Consider the following 18,975-nt stretch of genomic DNA (forward strand, 5'->3'; position numbering starts at 1 on the left):
GCTCATCTATTACAGCATTTTGTACCAGCATTCCAAATGTTCGGTCCAACTTGTCGCTTTAGAGACTTCACCCTTTTTCCGAGTCCCTCCAACAGATTTCTTCACAAACTTCCAATATTTTCTGCATTGCACCTCATTAAATGCTTTCTTAACCATGGGGCCTTCTTCTAACCTAAACTTTTTCTGATCTCTAAACTAAATTTCAATTTTCTTTTTTCTGTAACGGTATATTTTTTCAAAATTTACAATTTTTGTAGATGATTTTGACCAAGTTGATTCACTTTATTTGTAATGAATTTAGGCTACCTTTGGTGATCTGTAACTATGTATCAGCTATAATAGGGGGTGAATCATTGTTTAGGTGGGGGTAGGGTAGATTATTGCAGAAGTACATTTCAATCGGCAAACTGCTTACTCTTCCGGAGGTTTCAGATAAATGTTGAAAGCGGTAGGGGGGAGTAGGAATTAATTAAAATGTGTCTGTATACAGTTAAAATGTTACATTCCCATATATAAAAGCACATTGGTGGAAAATGCAAGGCATGTCATCATCAGCCCCGCCAGGAAATTTCTTTGGGGTGGCAAATACTGCTAGGAACTTAGTTTTCAAGCAATTTTAAATGGCAATATTTTTCTTTTCTATTTATATGAAGTACTTCAATGTATTTAAACGAATGTATTTATTGATAAGAAAATCCTATTGTAGAGGTTGTGATGGCTTTGGTTATGTAGAAGATTAAAAGTCTCACAGAATTTTCATCCATACAAACAATAATACTCCTTTTCATCCAACCGAAATTCTTCAGTAGTAATATTAACAAGGACCTTTAACCAAAATTACTATTCATTGCCATTTTTTTATGCATATTCAAATTTTATACAAAATCAAATTGTAAATTTAAACGTTGGACGGTACTAATGAACGTAAAAATACTGATTTACATATTTTAAAACAATTAACCAGAGATTTAAGGAATCAGTACCTCAAATAATGTCTCGGTTAGGCCTGGAGAATTTTTTTAATGGGAAGTATGCGTATATTTTTCGGGTGGGAGGGGAGGATGAATTTTCTGCTGGGAGAATTTTCCATGGAGAGAGAAGTTTCCAGGGGAAATCTTACGCTGGGTGAATTTCCCAGAATTCCTAAACGAATTTTTTTTTTATATATCTTGCTTTCTCTTTACTGATTCAATTTTACCCGGGAAGATTTTAAGGGTAATTGTCCGGGGTATATTTTCGCCAGAAATAAATTGTCCAGAGGGTATTTTTAGGGGCAGGGGGATTCTTCTGTGGAGATGGAGCCAGGTATCATGGCGTTATTTAAAAAACGATTAGAAATTAAACAAAAAAGTGAGTTTTCTTGAACTGAAAGTAAGGAATAACAGTAAAGCTTAAATTGAACAGAAATTACTACTTATATAAGGGGGTTTTCCCCTCCTCAACACTTCACTCTTTAAAGTAAAGTTTATTTTTTTCGAATTCTTTAAAACGGCTCTTGAAACACAAGGATCGTTTAATTAGAACAATAAGTAAACTTATTTTAAATGCCAAAAACTGTAGTGTGAAGAGCGAATTGTTGAGGAAGGGACAACCCCCTCATATACGTAATAATTTCTGTTCGTTTTAAGTTTTAATATTGCTCCTTATTTTCAGCTGAAAATAATTGCTTTTTTTTCTTTATTTCATGAAGCTTAGATAGCTTAGAGACTAACATTTTTCTAAAGACAATGAAAAGAGTATGTCAATTAAAGTAAAAGTATATAAAAACAAAAAAAAGTAAATAATTGTAAAAAATATACAAAACAATAGCCTACTTACAGAAAATAAGATATAAACTCCCAGCATTCAGTTCTGATGAGCAATGCCGAAGCGTTGGTCGACAGTTTTGAACTCAAACACCACAATATTTAATGCCTTTAGACTCAGTGTTTATAAAATGTAACAGCATTATCAAAGAAGCTTGTTCAAGGTAAAACATTAAAACTGAGATTAAGAAAATCAGATAAAAATTTTAAAGTCAATATTCTTAATTTAGTTTTGAATACCAAAAACCGATATTTTTGACACCTCTATGCTTTATAACTGTAAAAATTAATTTTTTTTTTCAAAGTGATAACTAGATAAATACAATCACTCCTGGAAAAAATATGATAGAAAAACACAAAAAAATGTGTCTTTTCAGGGGGAAAATACGGAAACTCTCAGCATTACGTTCAGGTGAAACATTTCTGATCATAGTGGCTTAATATATCAGTTCATGGATACTCTTGTTGACGGCATATTTCTTATCGATATTGCCCCTTATTAAGTTGTTTTCTTTGTGTTTTCTATAACTATAAAAACTTCCTTTTGTACTAATAACTGCACTAATTACTAATAAAAAAATACGTATCTAGGATCACCATAAAAAGCTGATTCTTTGATTGAATGTTATCAATAGCTAGGCTCTTATAATTTCGTTACTAACAAGTATAGTTATTTACCTACCATTAATTACTATGAAGAATTTGAATTTTTGTTGCTCCAACCATATCATATTGAAAAATCGAAAGTGGAAAACCCGAAAGGGTCACTCAGTCACAAATTAGAAGTTTTATGCTCCTCATTAATGGTCAAAATCTATTGGCAGGCAGCCAACAATGGGGCAACATACTTTTTCCATGGCTTTTCCCTATTCTGCTCTCTTTCCTTTGGTCTCCTTATAATTACTTTATAGTCCCAAATTTCCAGGGGGCCATGGCCCCCCGCCCGCCCCCTGCCGACGCCCATGATCAAACATGAAATAACAGGTACTCTTTCGTAAATGATCAGATGAAACCTAAAAAGAGCAGAAGTTAAAGACAACAGTCAAGTCCAACTTAAAACGAACAAAAATTACAATAAATAAGATGTTGGCACAAATGTTTGTATTTACGTTTGAAATCAGTGAGTTTTGAATATTCTTAGGCTTAGCAGGGATTATTTTAAATTTTTACTGATATAAAGGTTATTGATCTGAGTATTATTATTTTCAATTTTTTTTTTCTACCAACAAAGTTTGATTTTGCATGACATCACTTCCCTTCGCTTGTTTAGCTCATTATGGATAGCAGCTTCGGCTTTTAGTCCTCATATTACTTTGGTGGTAATTTGTCCGTTGGCTGCCGCTCCGCCGTTATGATGATCATATTTACCTCACTCAGTTGATACTCGGACGTTTGTCCCTTGTTTATAACTTATGTCTATTCTTATGGTTTCAGTTTTAATCGACATTGATGTTCATGTTTGTAGATTGATTAGTTTAGCTTATTGTTCAGTGCAAAGCAATGAATGCGGACAATCACATGTACATTCTCTTAATATCCATATGTTTCTATTTTACATAGTTTTGTCTCCATTAATCAATTTATAATGTTATGTTTGTTCTTTCATTTCCTCCACCTGCCTTTGAGCTCCTTTAGTCTTTTCTACTTGACCCCCCCAAAAAGAGTTCTTTTTAGGACCCTCCAAAAAGAGTTTATCTCAAACTTTATACTATCTCAAACTTTTGAGATAGCCACTTTATTCAGTATAGTTGAAAGATCAAATGATTATGTAGCTCTAAAATGAGCCCCCACAGTCCGTGGGGAGAGGCGTGTAAATTCTGAAATTCATCCACTTTTTAAGTATAATATTTGTTATTTTGAAGTATACAGACATTTTTTTTGGGGGGGGGTGCTTGGGATGGATTTCTATGAGGACAATCTTCCATGGGGAGGAGAACTTAAATTATTTCTGGCAAATTTTGGTTGACATCAACATTTTAATAAAATAATTTTTAAATTAGATTAACCTGTCCGACTTAATTTTGTATTTTGTGACAAGGCATCTTAAGAGGGCATGTGGGACTTCCAATGAAAGAAATTATAGAGTGCCATCATAACATAGATGATGTATTCCTTTTTTCGCGTTTTCCTTATGTTAAAAACGACCATGGATAAAGTAACCAAAAATTATCTGCTCGAAGTAAAGAGCAAAGTTGACATTTAAAACGGTTTATTCTGTGTTGGCCCACCAAAAAGAGTTCTTTTTGGGATTTTAATTCTTGTAATATCTTTCAGGGCAAAAAGCATCGAAATGATTTGATTCGTCGACAGAATTCGCTGCCGCCTCAACCTTTCCAAAATTCTGTCTATTTTCCTCAGTATGCAGATAACTTCATAAGACCTACCCCATACTCTCAGTGTGACTATATTGTTAATGACCTGGAATTTACTTTAATGTCCAGAAATTTCCCCAGTTTTTATGATCCAAACGTAAATTGTCCCTATAATGTAAAACAGCATCCTGGTATGTGTTCACTCCAGATTACATTCAGAGCTTTTGCTATAGAACATTCAAGAGAGTGTACAAAAGACTGGCTGCAAATTGGAAATTTAAGATATTGCGGATTGCTTCGACCAAAGCCAAGTGAGTTTGTCTATTTTTATCTAAAACATTATCGGATTTTGTTTGGTGCAATGGCGAAATGACAATTCGTGTAATTAGGGATTTTTTCATAATAACAAGTGAACTAGTAAACACAAATATTAATGTGATCCGTAGGATTATGAAGAAAAAAAATGAAAAATGCTATGTTTTGCTTTCCTAAGCTACTTTTAGCCTAACAGCGTCGCAAAATCCTACCTCGATATTTCTATTTTTTCAAAGATATAATTGCTCCTGAAGTTCAAACTCGATGATTTGCTTCAGCACTACCAATCCGTCCCGAGGTGTGATTTTTCAATTTTTTGTTAATGCCAAGTTACTTTTTGTAACTTAAGGACAAACAAAAGATTTCTTCAATTCCGGTTTATATCTCGCTAATTCTCACGTTAATTCTAATAAGCCCATTAAGGGGAGCATGAATTAAGCAAAGTACTTCTAGAACCAATCATATACCCCCTTCTCTCTGATAGATACATATCGTTCTCATAAGAATACGAGGAGACAAAAAATGCTGATCCTTGGTGATCCGCTGTTCTGATGATTAGGATCTGCCGTCTCGTCAAGAATTCACTCTACATCCAAGACGACTAGGGAAATGCATTGATATTTTCTTCATACGTCATACTAGTTGAGTTTGTGGAAAAACGTTTCTTGTGCCTAATTATATATATTTTTGACACAAAAAGCAAATTAAAACTGTATGTGGTTACTGCGGTAACCATTGATCAGCAAATTTCAAGTAAATCCGTGTCTATTTAACCCCTATCCCCACCTCCACACCAATTTTTCAGAAAATACTTAGCCATGCTGCTTCTTCTTTGAAGCACAAGTTGGCAAGAACTTTCAATTCGTAATTTTCCCTCTATATTAAAACTTGACTCTCATTCATGCAGATTCAAAATATTGCTTTAGTCTGGCAGGCGTTACATCCAGATTGGTGCTACTATCTTTGATAATCTAATTAGAAAAACAGAGATTCTTAAGAATCCAGTTCAAAGAATGTGAGTGACCCAGTCTCCTGTAGAAAAACTTAGTTGTTTATTGTTGTGCAACGGGTGTTGGAAGGACGAGGGAGCGGCTTAGTTTTTTTTAATAATACAGATTGAAAAAAACCTTGGCATGATTCTAATTGGAACAAGGTGCGTATTACCCAGTTTTCTGGTGCCCAGCAACTCAGACTGCAGCTTAAACGTTGCTTGTTTGCATAATTAATCAAGCCTTTTTTCGTACCGTGTCAGACTTAAATGGTTTTTGCACCAAGTGTACATGTAGTTTATGTTTTTGCTTAATAAGGACTCGAATTGAATTCTTCAGCTTGAGCTCCCCTCATTTTATCTTGGTTTTGGGCCAACTCAGTCTTAGCTTGGACTTCGCTCATTTTTTAAAAATTAGAGAAAGTGAAATTAGTCACATTTAAGCTTTACGACATGAGACCTTTGATTTTACGTCTCAGTTATGAACATATCTGTCAATCATAAAGATAATAATGGGCACTCTCTGTTATGTCTTATGTCTGTGTGTGGGAGGGGGCAGTCGGTCTGCAGACCCCTAGACATTAATAAATACTTTTATTGGGATATTCGAAAATGTAACGTTTTTACATTTTTAACGGATTAATAAAAAAGGGAAATTCCCCTTAAATTTTCACAAATTGATGCCGTTGTGTTATATATTTGATACAAATATGAGCAATAAGATTTTCTACAGTAAGTAATTTTCTGTTTTGCAGTTCTCATTCCCTTTGACGGTCAAGGAAGAATATATATTAACTTTCACACAGACTCAGCGGTCAACGGAAGGGGGTTTTCAATGTTTGCTCGTCAGCTGCCATGTGAACCTGCCCCAATCCCTAGCGGCCAGGAACAAAAGGTTTTTGTGGAAGAACCGTACCGCTACTGGCCCAATCGACCTCCTCGTCCCCCTTGCTGGCATCATTATTGTAACAATCAACGCTGCCCTCCTCACCCTTGTCCAACAAAACCACCTACTCCAATAGTATCAGCTGTCCCTCTGACAACTCCTACCCCAATCGTAACGTCCACACCGTTACCTGCGTTGTGTGAAGTCGAGCAAAATGGACTGGAAGGTAGATTCTACTCACCAGGATATCCACTAGGATACGCTGAAAACTTGGAATGTACATATAGGTACGCCTTTATTTTATTAGCTTAGCATATCAAGTGGTAAAAACTTGAGAGGGAATAAAGTAACCAATGTGGGCTACCCTTACAAAAAAAAACTGAAGGAATTTGTCTTGAAAAATAAATGACACAAACGAAGCAAATGATTCATCATATGAATCAGTTTTAAAACAGGGTTTTTCGGTTGTATGATTTCGTAAAGATCCCGGGGGGGAGGGCAAAATTGAAGCCAATTTTCCCAAATCAAGTATAAATGACAGTGAGAGTTGAAAAGTGAATCATATAATACCATAAAGGAAAAAAATACAAAAGAAAACTAACCTGTTTCTCTAGATACTTGAATTATGCAAGCTTATCTTAATGTTAATGTCCCAAACGTCTGGGGCTACACGGAAAGCAGGTCGTCCTTGTCTGGGTTGGGAGGATGTCATAAATAAAGATTTAAAGGAAATGGGAACTTCCTGGGAGGTTGTAAAGAGGGAGGCTTTAAATAGATTAGGTTGGAGGAGGAGCGTGCGTAGCTGTGTTGGCCTCAGGCGGCTTGGTGCTGCAGTGAGTTATTAGTAGTAGTAGTAGTAGTAGTAGTATCTTAATGTTTACCAGATTTTTGTAGAAACTAATTTCAGCAGGGGGCAAACGGAGGTCTGGGAGGGCAAACTTGGGTCTGGAGAAAGCATTTGCCCACCTGCCCCATAGAAAATTACGCCCTGGAGTTTCCCTGATAGCCCTCTCATGATATTTCCCTATTGTTTTGGGTTTATAAAAGCTGATGCATAGGTGAAAATATTAAACGATAAATAATTTCTGTTCACTGCAGACGCTGTCCTCACGACTAATACTATGTATATAAGCAAAGCTGTCCACTTGATCGACCCTCTTGTTTTTCAACATCAGCTCTTCGTCTTCACTTACTCCTAGAATAATTTTTATAAATTCTCTGCTGACCATTAAAACTAACAGGCTGCTGAAATATCGCAAAGGGGGTGATTAATGGCTCATTTCGAAGATGCTTTTTTTTATTGACTAGGCCATTTTAAACTGCTTTTTGGCATCAGAAATAGTAATTTTTGGTTCAATATCAAACATATAAATGACAATTTAATAATATTCAGAATCACAAACTCTAAGCCGGAGGTATAGGCTATACACTCCCCCTTCCAGGCCCCTTAGTCAGTGGACACTAAACGCGTTTACAAAAATACTCTAATGGAAACATTTCTTTTAACCTTTTTCTTAGGAATAAGAACTGTTATCTATGATTATTTTAATAGTAAAAGTTGATTTTGAAAATAATTTTTGGATATTTTAAAAAAAGAGTTTAAAACACCGGCGTTTTTTTTCATTTTATTTCTGAAGCACTAAAGGGTCATCAAAACATGAAAAACTGTGAAAAGCTCATTTGGAAACCCAAAGCTTACATAATGCTTAGTATAAATTTGTCTTAATAACACCATCGTAAGGTAGCAAATGGAATGATGAGTATTTTGTTTCTTTTCCCTAGTGAATAGGATTGGAAGCATAAAAAGTGTACTTGGTTTAAAAGTATTTTTCTGGTTTACTATTTATTTTCATTCTAGATTAATTATCTTTTCAATTTTAACACCTTCTGAAAATGATCGGAAAATTACAACTGTAAGAATATACCATTTTATTTACAGACTTTTTTATTACAGAGTTAAAAGAGCTCGTGGCCATTGTTATATCTACTTTTTCTTCAGTGACTTTCTTTTGGAGAGTAGCTTTGAATGCCAAAAAGATTTCGTTTCTTTTGGTGGTAGAAGATATTGTGGAACTCAGCTTTATGGAATCACTGGTAAGCCATTCTAAAGTAGTTTTGGAAAGTTATTAATGTATTGCTATTATAAAGAGTTAAAGAAAGAATAGAAAGTTAATAAAAATATTTTGGAACTCAAATTTTCTAAGTCATCAGTGAACTTTGCTATCATGCAATACGACTATTGTGGTTAGCTACATCTCGAACAGTTTGTTGTAACGAACTGTAAGTAAGGAGTGACCAGGCTCAATAGTAATCGAAACTTTAAAAAACGGAACCGGAATTTTGATACCATTGGACACATCAAAAGAATTCATTTTTATGCTGATTTCAAATATGTAACTTTCATTAAGTTTAGTCTTACCCGTCAAAAGTTACGAGCTTGAGAAAATGTGCCTTGTTTTTGAAAAAAGGGGGAACACCTCCTAAAAGTTATACCATTTTCATGGAAATCAAATCATCAGATTCAACGAATCAGAAACCCGACTGTAGAGGTTTCAAGTTCCTATCTACACAAACGTGGAATTTTGTATTTTTTGCCTGAAGAAAGATCACGGATGTGTGTTTATTTGTTTTTTTTCTCCCACGGGTGATCATATCGACCCAGTGGTCATAGAATATTATAAGAGGGCTCGCTCGAACGGAAATTAAAAGTTCTAGTGCCCTCTTTAAGTGACCAAAAAATTGGAGGGCAACTAGAGCCCCTCTCACACTCATTTTTTTCGAAGTCACCATCATCGAAACTTTGATATAGCCGTTTTGTTCAGCATATTCGAGAATTTAATAAAAATATCCTTAAGGATGACTTAATCCCCCACACTCCCCGGGTGAAGGGCTGCAAGTTATGAAATTTACCCGTTGTTTACATATAGTATTGGTTATTGAGAAGTATGCAGCCGTTTTCAGGGAGGATTTCTTCTGGTGGAGGGATCCGAGGGAGGGGTTATGTGGGAGGATCTTCCCATGGAAGAAGTGTTCATAGGAGAGGGGTATTTTCTATGAAGGAGCACCAGATTTCCCAGCAATATTCAAAAAACGATCAGAAATTAAATAAAAAACAAAGTTTTTCAGCTAATAGTAAGGAGCAACATTAAAATGAGGGGGTTCTTCCTCTAGTCAATGCCTCGTTCTTTAGGCAAAATTTTGTTTTAGTTCTTTCGAAAGAGACATTTATTCTATTTAAACGGCCTTTGTGATTCAGGAGTCATTTTTAAGGAATTGGAACAAAATTCTAACTTTAGCGTAAAGAGTGAGGAATTGGCTAAGGGGCGAACCCCTAATCTATGTAATAATTTCTGTTGTTATGAAGTTTTTATATTACTCCTTACTTTCAGCTGAAAAAACTTGTTTTTTATTTGATTTTGATAAAAGATGATTATAGAAGGCTAAGGAAAGAATAAGAAAATATTAATGACATTGCAGAAATCATCTTTATGGAATCTCTGATGAATCTTCTCATTATTATTATACGGTGTTATTGGTTTCAGAAAGTTATCAATAAAAGACAATGATAGTAACTTACAAAAAGAGTAGGAAGCTATTAAAATATTTTGGAACTCAAATTTTCAAAGTCATCAGTGAGCTTAGCTTTCATGCAATATGACTATTGTGGTTAGCTACATTTTGAACAGCTCGTGTTAACGAATTGTAAGTAAAGAGTGACCGGGCTCAATAGTAACCGAAACTCTAAAAAATGGAACTAGAAATTTGATACCGATAGATACATCAAAAGAAGTTAATAATCATGCTGATGTCAAATATATAATTTTCATCAAGTTTAGTCTTACCCATCAAAATTTACGAGTTTGAGAAAATGTGCCTTATTTTTGAAAAAAGGGGGGTAACACCTAAAAGATATATCATTTTAATGAAAATCACAACATCGGATTCAACAATCAGAGAACACAACTGTAGAGGTTTCAAGCTCCCATCTGCACAAATGTGGAATTTTGTATTTTTTGCCTGAAGAATAATCACGGCTGTGTGTTTATTAGTTTTTTTTTGTTTTGTTTTTCTCCCAGGGATGATCATATCAGCCCATTGGTCCTAGAATATTGTGGCAGGGCTCGCTCAAACGGAAATTAAAAGTTCTAGTGCCCTTTTTAAGTGACCAAAAATTGGAAGGCAACTAGAGCTCCTTCCACCCTCATTTTTTCCCAAAATCACCAGATCAAAATTCTGACAGAGCCATTTTGTTCAGCATAGTCAAAAGTTTAATAACTATGTCTTTAAGGCTGACTAAATCCCCGACAGTCGCCAGGGGAAGGGCTACAAGTTATGAACTTTACCCATTGTTTACATATGGTATTGGTTATTGGGAAGTATACAGCCGTTTTCAGGGGGGAGCGTTTGTGGTGGGGGTATCTGGGGGAGGGTTGTATGAAAAGATCTTACCATGGAAGAAGTATTCATGGGGGAAGGGAATTTTCTATGAAAGGGGCACTGGATCTTCCAGCATTATCTAAAAAACGATCAGAAATTTTACCGATTGACAGAAAACAAGTTTTATCAACTGAAAGTAAGAAGCAACATTTAAACCTAAAACAAACAGAAATTATTATGTATATGAGAGGGTTCACCTCCTAGTCAGTACCTCACTCAATTACGCTAAAGTTTTTTTTAGTTCTTTCGAAAGGGCTATTTGTTCTATTTGAATGGTCTTTGTAGCGAAAAGAAAGCAGTTAACTTTGTATCTGGTGGATTCAGGGCTCTTTGTTCACCTCCTAGTCAGTACCTCACTCAATTACGCTAAAGTTTTTTTCAGTTCTTTCGAAAGGGCTATTTGTTCTATTTGAATGGTCTTTGTAGCGAAAAGAAAGCAGTTAACTTTGTATCCGGTGGATTCAGGGCTCTTTGTTGCACGTTGGTGTCCGAGAAATAAACACGTTGACCATTCTGTAAATGTACCGCTAAGTGAACAACAGCTGGACAACGTTCATGTATCGGAAATGAAAGAATTCGCCAAACAGCTTCATTACTGCTTATGTATCTTCCAGCCTGATATTTTAAGATTTCGTCGATATCTTTGATTTCGGACTGCAAGCCAAAAACTGCCATGTCACTGCCTTTGTTGACGTATTTATATATGTATTTGATTGCCTTTACGGAGTTACATTATTTATTCAACTGTATACGTCCTGAAATTGAGTCTACTGGGAGCTTTCCGTTTCCAATTGCCAGTAATTGATCTGAAAATGTTTGACCAGAGTCATCGTTTTGCAATCGGACACGCATATTTGTAGTTAATTTTAATGTTTTTACGTGTGCCCATAAATTAGAATTTTTCGGGCAAGCATTCATTTCGTCTGCAGGGGTTGATCTAGGTATTATAGGTAATGTTTGCCTGAAATCTCCCGCAAGCAATATTAATGTGCGGCCAAAGGGTTTCGAATTCCCTCGCAAATCTTTCAAACATTGATCCAGAGCCTCGAGCGATTTTTTGTGTGCCATTGTGCACTCGTCCCAAATAATAAGTTTGCATTGCTGCAATACTTTACCCATCCCAGAGGATTTGGAAATATTGCACGTGGGAGTTTCTGTAGAATGCAAATTCAGAGGCAATTTCAAAGCGGAATGAGCAGTTCTTCCACCAGGCAGCAACGTTGCGGCTATTCCGGACAACGCAATTGCCAACGCTGTATCATTTTTTGATCAAATTGATGCCAGAATCAGTTTTATCACAAACGTTTTACCAGTACCTCCTGGCGCATCCAAAAAGAAAATTTCTCCAAAGTTGTTATCGACACAATGCATCATCGTATCATAAATGTCTTTTTGTTCTGACGTTAACTTGGAAATGTTATTTTGTAGATACGACAATAGATCACTCTTACTGTAACTTTGTTCACGATCCAATTCTACATATGTCGAAACAGCAGCGGTACGATTAGGTGAAGGCATTCCCAAATCCTGAAGAGGTTTGTTTGCCATACATACGCACAAATCTTCTATAATAACTAAAGTGTAGTTATAAATTTCTGATGTAAAATCAAAAGTCATATCTGTCGTCTCTAGCCGTTTTCGATGGAGTATATCTTCGGACATTTTTGATTTATATTTTTCCCATAACTCTGTAGGAGCTGATGGAGAGCAAGTTGTTAGTATGATGCCAAACAATGCACGAATTTGACTTGGAGTTGACGTTTCGCACGCGTCATTGATGCAGTTATCCCATTGTTTGTCATTCTCCAATAAATTCAGAGCTTGGCATGCACTACGGTAAGTGTCATGTATAGTACCGTTTACAGTTCTCAAATACTCAAAGGACGTCGGACCGGGTACATTTATCAAAAGCAGGCGTAGAAAGAAGCATTCATGTTGATTGGGGTGAACGGTGTAGGGTCTTCCTATCGTGGTATCTTTGAAGATGGTAGGCTGGCCGTCGACTGACTTACCCTGTTTTCGACCTGTCTTACCCTGACTTACCCTGTCTTTGTTGCACGTTGGTGTCCGAGAAATAAACACGTTGACCATTCTGTAATGTACCGCTAAGTGGACAACAGCTGGACTACGTTCATGTATCGGAAATGAAAGAATTCGCCAAACAGCTTCATTACTGCTTATGTATCTTCCTGTCTGATATTGTACGATTTCGTCGATATCTTTGATTTCGGACTGCAAGCCAAAAACTGCCATGTCACTGCCTTTGTTGACGTATTTACATATGTATTTGATTGCCTTTACGGAGTTACAGTATTCAATGTTTATGTGTGCATTAAATGTTTTTGATTAATATGGGGAATATGGAACAACCCACTGGTTATCTACTTCGATGGTGGTACCGTTACGCTTCTTTATTATTGCTGTTTTACCACCATCTTCAGTAGATCTTCTTCTATATTGTGGTTAACCATCATTGCCAGTAATTGTGTTTGATACTAAAAGTCGAGGATATTGCTTTGTGCACCTTCCTTTGGCCATGCATGGTGAATTTTCGTTCAATGCACCGCAAGGTCCATGTATCATATTTCTTAAAACAATATCATATAACCCCTTATCGACATTGTGGCAAACCTCGTTTTTGCCATTCCACTGAGTACATCCAGCATCGCACTGACCCAAACACTTCAAGCTTTACTATGTAGTTTATCAGTGATTTCAACTTTTGCCGGAAGACACGGGCCGTAATGTCATGTCTATGAACCGCCGATTATCCTTGAAGTAAAAGCTGCTGTATCTCGTCCCAAGATTGATTACATGTAAATGTAATCAATAAATCTGGACGACCATAGAGACGAACATACGCAATAGCATCTTGAGCATATTCATGCATATGACGGGGACTGCCAGCATATGACGAAGGTAAAATCGTTAATCTTCCAACGTTTGTGGTATTACCGTCATTTACAACTGCATCTCGCAGATGAATGTATTGTTCAGAGCGGAGCTTGGTCTGATTCAGGCGGATATAAAGCAAACGTTCTGATTCAATTTTTGCATACATATCAACGACATACTGGTGAAACAATTGACGGCATTTTAAAATATAATTCTCTTCATCCTGCCGAATCATTAGTCTATAGGAATAATAATGCATTGCACTGCATTTCTTATTCATTTCTTTGTTAGTGGCTGGATTCATCAATTTAATATTAAAGTGATAGCCGTCGGCTCCATCCCAAAAAATGATAGGATATTGTAGGGCATCATAGCATCGATGAGTTTCAGCAATTCTTTCCAACTGAGCGTTTCGCTTATGAAGAATAATATCTCGAGGTAAAAACTGATCACCGACCATACCGATTGCCACTTCGTCGATAGTTGGAGCATTGTATCTACGCACATGTTGGCCAGGAAGCGTTTTGTCAACGGAAATAACAATTTTATGCATATCAGTAAGCATCAAATCGATGGCCGTTTTGAACAGACCCACTAAAATATTATTTTCGTGGAAAAGATGTTGCAATTGGGAAACGATTGTCCTTTCAACGTTGGGAGAAATTTCGCAACGTGCATTCAATTCAGAATTTCTATCACTGATGAAGTACAATTGTAAAAATTTATAATTCTCGCCTGAGAATGGTAGAAGGGACCCTGCTTTATGATAAATTTGCCCTTTTGCTTTGAAAGTAGGCATAAACTGATCTGGATTTTCGATTTTCGATAGATAAACGATCTTATCTATATATAAAAATGAAACTAAACTGAAAAGCAAACTGAAACTAAAAATGTAGAAACTGGGAATTGCATAAATATTTCTACATATTTTGGCAATAGATTAAAGTAATTCGAAAACCTTATAACAGATATTTATAATGTTGAGGTTTATTATAAATTGTTGAGTGTTAGCATGCTTGGCACGTAAAATTTTTTCTAACAGTCAATGTTAGAATAAAAACTGACAAATTGAAAAACATTGAAAAAGATAGAATGTTACCAAAAAGCAAAACCAGGCTTGCGGTTCAAAGAGACAGGGCCAGATTAAGAATGTGCAATTTACGTCAACGAAGGCGTGTCGAGGAACTACCAGAGCAACGCGAAACCAGACTTGCTTCTGAAAGAGAAAGTAAAAAAAGAAGGCGTGCCGAGGAATCACAAGAACAGCAAGAAAACAGGCTTGCGGCTGATAGAGAAAGTAAGAAAAGAAAGCGTGCCGAGGAACGTGCATTCAATTCAGAATTTCTATCACTGATGAAGTACAATTGTAAAAATTTATAATTCGCGCCTGAGAATGGTAGAAGGGACCCTGCTTTATGATAAATTTGCCCTTTTACTTTGAAAGTAGGCATAAACTGATCTGGATTTTCGATTTGGGCACCAAACGACGTCATTTGGAAACATGAATTGAATTTTCTGATCTGTAATAAAAAACGCTTAGATTCTGACGTAGCTCCAGTAAGCAAAGTTTTCAATGGCTCTGGTGGTGTAGCCAATAGAGAAAGTTTAACTTTTCCTGAGGCGCAACACATTCCCATTGTTTCACCATTGAATTTCAAGGCCTTGCAATAGGGACAAATTTTAGACATAGTCCCGATTTGAACACATCTACTATAATCATCGACTGGGCTGTACCTGAATGCCAGGCGATAATTTTCAGGTTGCTCTTGTGATTCCTCGGCACGCTTTCTTTTCTTACTTTCTCTATCAGCCGCAAGCCTGTTTTCTTGCTGTTCTTATGATTCCTCGGCACGCCTTCTTTTTTTACTTTCTCTTTCAGAAGCAAGTCTGGTTTCACGTTGCTCTGGTAGTTCCTCGACACGCCTTCGTTGACGTAAATTGCACATTCTTAATCTGACCCTTTCTCTTTGAAGCGCAAGGCTGGTTTTGCTTTTTGGTAACATTCCATTTTTTTCAATGTTTTTCAATTTGTCAGTGTTCATTCTAACATTGACTGTTAGAAAAAATTTTACGTGCCAAGCATGCTAACACTCAACAATTTATAATAAACCTCAAAATTATAAATATCTGTTATAAGGTTTTCGAATTAATTTAATCTATTGCCAAAATATATAGAAATATTTATGCAATTCCCAGTTTTTTACATTTTTAGTTTCAGTTTGCTTTTCAGTTTAGTTTCATTTTTATATATAGATAAGATATAATCTGGCGTAACGGACAGACAACTTATTTTTATATATATAGATAGATAGATAGATAGATGGATAGATACCACTTTTGCTAATGATTGACCTTGAGCTTTGTTGATCGTGATTGCAAATGCTAATCGAATGTGCCCTTGAGCTTTGTTGATGGTGATTGCTAATTGAACATTCCCTGTGTCCTGGTGGTCATTTATATATCCCCCCCTGTGCCCCCCGGTGTCCCCGTTGTAGTTGTGTCCCTGTGTCCCGGTCCCCATTTATATTCCCTGTGTCCCGGTCATTATTTGTGTCCCGGTGTCCCAGTCTGCAATTTCTCTTTGAGTGTCCCGTTCGTCATTTATATTCCCTGTTTCCAGGTAGTCCTTTGTGTCCCGGTGTCCCGGTCTTTAATTTTGTCAGTCGACAAATATGACGTCAGTCGACAAAAAACTTCATGACGGAATAATGCCCAATCCTCATAATGACGCCAGTCGACAAACATGACATCAGTCGACACACAAACATGACGTCAGTCAACAGACATACAACTTATCTATATATATATAAAAATAAGTTGTCTGTCTGTGGATCTGTCAGGTGACGTCATGTTTCTGTGTCGACTGACGTCATGTTTTCGACTGACGAAATTACAGACCGGGACATCGGGACATAAATGACGACCGGGACACTCAAAGAGAAAGCGACCGGGACACAAGGAATATTCGATTAGCAATCACCATCAACAAAGCACCGGGACACAAATGACGACCGGGACACAGGGAATATAAATGACAACGACTGACGTCATGTTTGTCAACTGATGAAATTACATACCGGGACACCGGGACACAGGGAATATAAATGACGACCGGGAACCTCAAAGAGAAATTACAGACTGGGACACCCGGACACAAATCACGACCAGGACACAGGGAATATAAATGACAACCGGGACACAGGGACACAACTACAACGGGGACGCCGGGGGCACAGGTGGGATATATAAATGAAGACCAGGACACAGGGATTGTTCGAATAGAAATTACAGACCGGGTTACCGGGACACAAATTACGACCGGGACACCGGGACACAGGGAATATAAATGACGACCGGGACACTCAAAGAGATATTACAAACTGGGACACCGGGACACAAATGACGACTGGGATACAGGGAATATAAATGACGACCGGGACACAGGGACACATCATTAGAATAATGAGGTATAGATCTGAATACGGATTGTTTTTCCCATGGACAATTATATGTTGCATGTTCAAGAGTCAGTAAACCTGACAATCTTTTTATATGCACAGACAATGGGACAGCGAAGAATGTTGTATGTTCGCACGTTTTACGTAGTTAAATATATATATATATATATATATATATATATATATATATATATATATATATATATATATATATATATCTATTCACAGGTGGGACACAAGGACACAACTACAATGGCGCTTAACTAATATGGCGCGTAATGACTTACTTCGCGCCCCCCAAACAGCTAGTTTATATATATATATATATGATATAGATATAGTTTCCGTTTCAGTTTTCTTTTTTTTTAGTTTTGCAGCTTTTTTAGTTTTGCAGCTTTTTTAGTTTTTTTAGCTTTTTTTCTTTTTAGTTTTTTACCTTTTTATGGCACTTGATATTAACCAAGTGACATATAGCAATCGCAAATTCTGTCAGTCTGTCGGTCAATGTTCATTCTAACATTGAGAGTTGGAAAAATCTTCACGTGCCAAGTATGCTAAAGCTCAACAATTTATAATAAACCTCAAATTTTAAGTATCTGTTTTAAAGTTTTCAAATTACTTTAATCTATTGTCAAAATATTTTGAAATATTTATGCAATTCCCAGTTTTTACATTTTTAGTTTCAGTTTTCTTTTTCTTCTTTATTTTTCAGACGTAAATACATATCGCCGAACCTTTGTTTTTTTTAAGTAAAATCTGGTAGGCATTGATAACCTTATCCAAGTCAAAATCCCAAACCCAATCATCATCGCTATCATTTTTAGTTTTGATACGTTTTGACTCTCGGTGTCCAGGTTGATCTTTTTCTAATTGCGCGGTTTTGCGTTCTTTAGCCGCAAGCCTTTTGGTATTAACTCTCTGAGCAGCTTCCTCGGCTGTTTCTTCTGTTGTAGGATTTGGTAACATTCTATATTTTTCAGTGTTTTTCAATTTGTCAGTGTTCATTCTAACATTGACTGTTAGAAAAAATTTTACCTGCCAAGCATGCTAACACTCAACAATTTATAATAAACCTCAAAATTATAAATATCTGTTATAAGGTTTTCGAATTAATTTAATCTATTGTCGAAATATATAGAAATATTTATGCAATTCCCAGTTTTTACATTTTTAGTTTCAGTTTGCTTTTCAGTTTAGTTTCATTTTTATATATAGATAAGATATAATCTGGCGTAACGGACAGACAACTTATATATATATATATACTAGCTGTTGGGTTGGCGCTTCGCGCCACCCCAACACCTAGTTGGTGGGGGCGCTTCGCGCCCCCCCCAAGCCCCTCCGCGCGCGTAAGTCGTTACGCGCCATATTAGTTACGCGCCATTGTAGTTGTGTCCCTATGTCCCACCTGTGAATATAGATAGATATATCTATATATATAAAAATAAGTTGTCTGTCTGTCTGTGGATCTGTGGATCAGGTGACGTCATGTTTCGGCTGACGTCATGAAATTAGTTGCCGTCATTTTTGCTTTGAAGGTGACGTCATTCAAGTTATATAAGACATATGTTCGCGTAGAAATCTATTAATGTTTAAGTTTACAATGACTGATGAAGATGCTCAAAGAGTCTATGGGCACACGTAAAAACATTAAAATTAACTACAAATATGCGTGTCCGATTGCAAAACGATGACTCTGGTCAAACATTTTCAGATCAATTGCTGGCAATGGGAAACGGAAAGCTCCCAGTAGACTCAATTTCAGGACGTATACAACTACCTGCTGATTTCTGTAATTTAGTGACGTCCAAAAATGAATTGATTGAAAAAGTATTTCCGAATATTCTAAAAAATTATAAAAATAATAAATGGCTAAGTG

The 18,975-nt window shown here is 36.4% G+C and overlaps 1 protein-coding gene across 3 annotated transcripts in view; it reads left to right on the forward strand.

Moving 5' to 3' along the window:
• Positions 1-18,975, forward strand: part of LOC136037903 (cubilin-like) — a 70,603-nt gene that overhangs the window by 14,287 nt on the left and 37,341 nt on the right. For 2 of the 3 annotated variants that reach the window (XM_065720759.1, XM_065720758.1), the window contains exons 2-4: positions 4,080-4,428; positions 6,176-6,593; positions 8,261-8,400. In XM_065720759.1, the coding sequence (XP_065576831.1) occupies positions 4,080-4,428; positions 6,176-6,593; positions 8,261-8,400 (907 nt within the window). Of the gene's footprint in view, positions 1-4,079; positions 4,429-5,567; positions 5,586-6,175; positions 6,594-8,260; positions 8,401-18,975 lie in introns of those variants that run through there. The other variant, XM_065720760.1, reaches the window with a different exon arrangement.

The sequence above is a fragment of the Artemia franciscana genome, chromosome 17 (assembly GCF_032884065.1).
Source record: "Artemia franciscana chromosome 17, ASM3288406v1, whole genome shotgun sequence".
Classification (NCBI taxonomy): Eukaryota; Metazoa; Arthropoda; class Branchiopoda; order Anostraca; family Artemiidae; genus Artemia; species Artemia franciscana.